Source organism: Primulina tabacum, chromosome 16 (genome assembly GCF_025594145.1).
Source record: "Primulina tabacum isolate GXHZ01 chromosome 16, ASM2559414v2, whole genome shotgun sequence".
In the NCBI taxonomy this organism is placed as follows: Eukaryota; Viridiplantae; Streptophyta; class Magnoliopsida; order Lamiales; family Gesneriaceae; genus Primulina; species Primulina tabacum.
The window spans coordinates 22,903,257-22,909,891 of NC_134565.1; the positions used below are offsets into that span (position 1 = coordinate 22,903,257).

The 6,635-nt window shown below is 42.7% G+C and overlaps 2 protein-coding genes across 2 annotated transcripts; both read right to left on the reverse strand.

Moving 5' to 3' along the window:
- Positions 1 to 4,573: 4,573 nt before the first annotated feature.
- LOC142528413 (uncharacterized) lies at positions 4,574 to 5,290 on the reverse strand. Its single transcript, XM_075633461.1, has one exon. It carries the CDS (start codon positions 5,288 to 5,290, stop codon positions 4,574 to 4,576), a length of 717 nt encoding a protein of 238 aa, XP_075489576.1.
- A 353-nt stretch (positions 5,291 to 5,643) lies between these two features.
- LOC142528414 (uncharacterized) lies at positions 5,644 to 6,354 on the reverse strand. The gene is made up of 2 exons (XM_075633462.1): positions 6,203 to 6,354; positions 5,644 to 6,100 (listed from the first exon to the last, which is right to left on the reverse strand). The coding sequence occupies exons 1-2, from the start codon at positions 6,352 to 6,354 to the stop codon at positions 5,644 to 5,646; spliced, it is 609 nt and encodes a 202-aa protein (XP_075489577.1).
- Positions 6,355 to 6,635: the final 281 nt, after the last annotated feature.

A 6,635-nucleotide genomic window follows, 5' to 3' on the forward strand; every position in this document is an offset into this window, starting at 1 on the left:
AAGTGATTTGAGTTTCTTAAATCTCTTTTTGGTGAAAAAAAAAAAACAGAAAGGATGAAAAAATATATATTTTTTTAAGTTTAGAAGAAAATGGAAAGATCTACCTAGAGGAATCCTTTGAAGACCGTTCTTCTAGTGTGAGAGCTACTACTTCTAAATCAAAATAGAAATGGAAAAAGCTACATAGAGGAGTCTTTTGAACACTGTTCTTCTAGTGTGGGAGCTACCATGTCTTAGTCACATCATTGAAGGATTGTCTCACAATCAGCGGTGTTTCGCTATGGTGTTGAAAACACTAAGTGCTAACACAGTATAACCTATGTCACGTCCCGAGACCGGGGTTGATCGACACCGACGTTGTTCATCAATCACACAATCGAAAAACAACCAGCCTCGTAGCACAGTATAAACCGAAACCAGTTTATTTCATAAATTCGCAAAATTTGAACATTGTCTTTACAACTGAATAAATTGAATAAATTGCGGAAGCGTTTACAATTAAAATAAACCTACTAAAATTCTTAAATCCTTGCAGCAAAATTCTCGAAATTTAAATAATTTCACCAGCCCCAAAATTGATCCGACTCTTCTTCCTCAACCTGTTCCTCTGATTTATCTTCTGATTTATCTGGGAAGGTTGTAAGGGGTGAGTATTTTGGGAAATACTCAGCAAGTGGGGGCCATTCGAGTACACAACAACATGCATATAAAATTCGAAATACGTACACACACACACACCATGCATAAATTGACTTATACCAACATTCGTATCCTTGACCTGATACTGAGATTCCTCTACTTTCAATGGTTTACTGACGTCAGTCCCTAATTTTTATTCCTCTAAGGGGGCGAGGCCGGATCGGTTATATCCCCACCGTATGAGGGTCATATCATAGTTGGGATTCCCTCTCATATCAAGTTGAATTCTCACAGTGTCAACATAAAACTCATTCACAAATCGTAGCCAGAAGGGGTAGAAGAAGAATTGTACTCGACCGAAATTTCGAAAATACAAAAATGCATACACCAAAATTACACATTTAAAACAAACTCACTTACCTTAGATATCGTAGAAAAACGTGAATAGAGGGGAATCCTGCACTGGAATTTCGAACCCTAGCTTCGGGGTTGGACTGCAGCAGCGCTTCGCTGCTTCGCACACTGAGAGAGCAAGCTCTCGAAAATCCTAAGAAAACTAGGAGAGGAGCTCGAAAATTTGGAGTAGAAATGGTGTGATTTTTTTTTGAGTTATAGGCCCTCTTATTTATAGGGGTTGGCTGCTATCTCGATAGATGTCATCCGCGCGTTTAAACTTGAATCAAATCTCCATCTAAAATCGTGATCAAATCTAAATTTTATTCTTTATCCTAGACCTAAATTTCGAAATTCATGTATGTATCCCAAGGATAAATTTCGAAATTTATGCTTTGCCCAGCCTGCAAAATTTCGACTTTTGTGTCTAATTCCCAATATTCGGTAGACTTTTTATTTCCTAAAATAATAAAAATTATATTTCTTAAATCCCACAAATTTTCAGACTTAAACCCGAAATTTAGTAGTATTTTAACACAAATAAGATTTTGATTATTTTCCTAAAATCCTGGTAGTTAAATCTTTCCCAAGCTGCATTTATCGTGTAGACTTTTCCCTTTATCTATGATTTTCGAAAATTCCCTAATATTCTTTCAATATTATTTTCGAAAATCCCATGATAAAATCCTCAAGATTTTTAGTTCCAAAATTGGGTTATCTTCTTGCTTAAATCTTTATCCAGGTATATCAAATCTTATATCTATATCCGAAAAAATTCTGCATATCTCCAATTCCGAAAAAAATATACACTATATTATTTAAATTCTGGAGTTCCAAAAAAAAATGCTACATCACAAATTCCGAAAATCTCGCAAATCTTGGTACAAAATATTATCATGATAAAATCTAACATCCTGGATTTTACATCCCTCCCTCCTTATGGGAAGTTTCATCCTCGAAACTTGGGTTGGTTTGGTCTATGAAGAGATACGGGTATTGGTTCCTCATCCTTTCTTCTAACTCCCACGTGGCTTTTCTTTCAGTGTGGTTAGACCATTGCACCTTGACGTAGGGAATGATTCGTCGTCTCAGTACTTGGTTCTTGGTGTCCACGACTCTAATGGGAACCTCTTCGTACTTCAGCTCTTCTCCCAAGTTACTCTCGACTATGAGCGGTTCTACTTCCAACACGTGGCTTTGATCCGAGATGTATTTCCGTAGCTGGGATACGTGGAAAACATTATGAATTCTAGACATGTTTGGCGGCAGTGCCAATCTGTATGCCAGTGTGCCCACTTTTTTCAAAATTTCAAAGGTTCCTACATAACGGGGGTTTAGCTTCCCAGCTTTGCTGAATCGGACAACTCCTTTCATAGGCGAGACTTTTACGTAGGCCTTCTCGCCAACGTTGAATTCCACTGGCCTTCTTTTCAGATCTGCCCAACTCTTTTGTCGGTCTTGAGCTGCCTTGAGTTTTTCTCGGACAACTGTAACCTTGTCTATTGTTATCTGTACGAGCTCGGGTCCTACTACTGCTTTTTCTCCCACTTCATCCCAATAAAGTGGTGATCGACATTTCCTTCCATAAAGAGCTTCATATGGAGCCATCCCAATACTGCTGTGATAGCTGTTGTTATAAGCAAACTCGATCAATGGTAGATGAGTGCTCCAATTGCTACTGAATTCAAGAGTGCATGCTCGCAGCATATCTTCCAAAGTTTGGATGGTTCTCTCCGTTTGTCCATCGGTTTGAGGATGATAGGCCGTACTTAGGGTTACTTTCGTTCCCATGGCCTCTTGAAAGCTCTTCCAAAAGCGCGAGACGAACCTTGGGTCTCTGTCAGACAGGATGCTCATACGGACGGGTAGGAAGTGTGCAGATTTTGTAAGTCTATCTACAATTACCCATATTCCGTCCTGACCTTGCCTTGACTTTGGTAATCCTACCACAAAGTCCATGGAGATATGGTCCCACTTCCACTCAGGTATCTCCAACGGTTGCAATAATCCTCCGGGTCACTGGTGCTCTACTTTGACCTGTTGACAAACCTGACACTTAGAGACGAATACTACCACATCTTTTTTCATTCCGTTCCACCAAAAATTCCTCTTAAGGTCTCTGTACATTTTTGTACTACCTGGATGGACTGAAAACTTGGACTTGTGTGCTTCTTATAGTATTTCTTTGGCGAAGGTTATCGTTGTTCGGTACGCACAGTCGTCCATTCATCCATAGGACTCCCTTGTCATCAATTTGTAGGACTTGAGACTTCCCGCTTTCGACTTGCTCCTTAAGTTTCTTTAGCTCGGGGTCTCGGTCCTGATTTAACTTGACGGTCTCCTGCAGACATGGCCGAGCGGAGAGTGAAGCCAGAGTGATCTTGTTTCCACTTTTCCGACTCAGAGCATCGGCCACTTTGTTCCCTTTACCTGGATGGTAACTTATAGTCAAGTCGTAATCCTTCAGTAGTTCGATCCATTGCCTTTGCCTCATGTTTATTTCTTTTTGGGTGAACAAGTACTTGAGGCTTTGGTGATCTGTGAAAATTTCACACTTGGCGCCATAGAGGTAGTGCCTCCAAATTTTTAAGGCGAAGACAATTGCTGCTAACTCAAGATCATGCGTAGGGTAGTTCTTTTCGTGCGGTTTCAACTGCCTTGACGCATAGGCGATCACTCTTCCCTCTTGCATGAGTACGCATCCCAGACCTTCCTTAGATGTGTCACTGTAGATGGTGAATTCCTTATCTTCAGTAGGTAAGATTATCACTGGCGTGGATGCAAGTTTTTCTTTCAATGTCTGAAAACTTTTCTCGCAACCTTCGTCCCAGATGAACTTGGAGTTCTTCTGAGTGAGTTTAGTCAGTGGTATAGCTATGGAAGAATAACCTTCGACGAACTTCCTGTAATAACCTGCCAGTCCAAGAAAGCTCCTGATGTCTGTGGCGTTCTTAGGTTTTGGCCACTCTGTAATTGCCTCAACTTTCTTGGGATCCACTGATACTCCTGCTTCCGAGATCACATGTCCTAAAAAGGATACACTCTTAAGCCAGAACTCACATTTCTTGAACTTAGCATATAGCTCTTTCTCCCTCAGTGTCTGTAGTGCAAGGCGGAGGTGCTCTTCATGTTCTTCCTCGTTGGGAGAATAAATGAGGATGTCATCAATAAATACCACTACGAACCGGTCCAGAAATGGTTTGAACACTCTGTTCATTAGGTCCATAAAGGCTGCAGGCGCATTGGTCAACCCAAAAGGCATCACTGTGAACTCATAATGCCCATATCTTGTCCGAAAAGCTTTTTTGGAGATATCTTCAGCCATGACCTTCAGTTGGTGGTATCCAGTCCTCAGATCCAATTTAGAAAAGACTGCGGCTCCCTTGAGCTGATCAAATAGATCGTCTATCCTCGGAAGAGGGTACTTGTTCTTGATAGTGATCTTGTTCAGTTCCCTATAGTCGATGCACAATCTCATACTCCCATCTTTCTTCTTCACAAAGAGTACTGGCGCTCCCCATGGGGACACACTAGGTCGAATTTACTTTTTGTCCAGCAATTCTTGGAGTTGCTCTTTTAGCTCCTTGAGTTCAGCTGGCGCCATCCTGTAAGGTGCTTTAGAGATTGGTGCTGCACCAGGAACCTGATTAATTTCGAACTCAACTTCGCGGTCCGGAACTGTCCCTGGGAGTTCTTCTGGGAAAACATCTGGGAACTCACATACTATTGGGATGTCTTCTATCCTCATTTCGACTTCTCCTTGCACTTCGTTGATCATTGCTAGGTAGATGTCTTCTCCGGATTTCATGGCCTTCCATGCCTGGGAAGCGGAAAGGAGTGATTTTCGTTCCTTGGATTTACCATGATACACGATCTCTGCCTGATTTGGGGTTCGGAGCTTAACTCTTTTCCCTTTACAGTCCACTATGGCATTATTACTGGCTAACCAATCCATCCCTAGAATGATGTCGAAATCGACCATAACCAATTGTATCAAGTCGGCACTGAAAGTCTGATTAGCGATACCGATCTTACAATCCTTGTGAATTTCATGAGTTTCTATGGGCTTACTCGTAGGTGTGGCTATCCGAAAAGGTTCAGTTAGAGATTCGGGCTTAAGTCCTAATTTCTTAGCAAACCTTTTAGACACAAAAGAGTGTGTAGCACCACAGTCAAACAATGCATAAGCAGGTACTTTTTGAAGTAAGATGGTACCTGATACAACTTCATTGGCGTCGTCCGCCTCTTCTTGGTTCATAGCGAACACCCTGGCATTAGGCTTATTCTCCTTTGGTTTGTTGGGGTTAGCTCCCACATTCCGCTCAGTTCCCTTGTTGGGCCCAACTGCTTGGTTGGGGGCCGTAGGAAAATCTGCGATCCTGTGCCCTGCTTTCCCACATCCGAAGCACGCACCACTGGCTCTTCGACATTCCCCGGGGTGTCTGAAACCGCACTTCGGGCATGGCTTGGGTCCTTGATGGTTGGCCGCTGAGGTTTGCCCTGAGGAAGGTCCGCCTGATTGGTTTGGCTTTCTGAACTTCTGACCGCCCTGAGAAGACTGACCGGCATGTGATTATTCTCTCCCTCCCTGCAGCGGATGTCGGTTTCAGCTCAGATAGCTACGCCCATAAGATCTGCAAAATTGGCGGGCTGATAAACTGCTAAGGCTGACTGGATTCTACTGTTTAATCCTCTCTTGAAGCGGTGCAGCTTCAAAACTTCGTCCGCCATGATGGCCGGAGCATAAGATCCAAGGGCATTAAACTGAGACGTGTACTCCACTACTGACATGTCTGGAGCTTGAGTGAGATTTTCAAAGTCACTTAACTTCTGCAATCTGACTTCTGCCGGGTAGTACTGTTTCAGAAATGTTTCTCGGAAGTTTCGCCATGTGATTGGTCCAGCAGCGATCATGGCTGGCGAGACTGCTTCCCACCATTTAGCTGCTCTGTCTTCCAGGAAAGGCACAATCACATCCACTTTGAGTGCCTCGGGAATTTCCAAAAGCTTTAACTGAGTTTCGACACTCTTCAGCCAATTCTGGCCAACTTCGGGATCAGCGTCCCCTCTGAATATCGGACATCTGTTCTTACGAAGGGACTCCTAATGAAATTTGATTCCGTTCGGTGGTGGTGGTGGAGGTGGTTGATTGGCATTTGGGTTTCCCAACCCTTGCAGTGTTTTCGCCACTATGGTGGCTATGGCCATAAGATCAGCTCGGCTTAGATTAACTGCAGGCGGTGGTCCATTCTCCTGTCTCTCTTCGCGATCGGCATTAGCGTAACGTGGGTTGCGGTTTTGCCTTGGGGGTCTGCCGGCCATTTCCTACATTCGCAAGTTCTAAAAATTGGTACGAGTAGGTTCATGCAATAGATTGCGCAGAAGTAAATTGAAATCAATGGAACAAATAAAATATTTTATTGATTTCTCAAACAGGAAAATAAATGAACATGACCCATCTAAATAAATAAATGTATTGAAGAAAAGAAAACGTAGCAACAATGAGAATAAACTACTAAGAATGATTCACTAAAATGTTCTAATCCGCTATCTCTCCATTTCCCTCGGCACGTCAGGTAGGGCTTCTTCCTCCTCGGGATCCT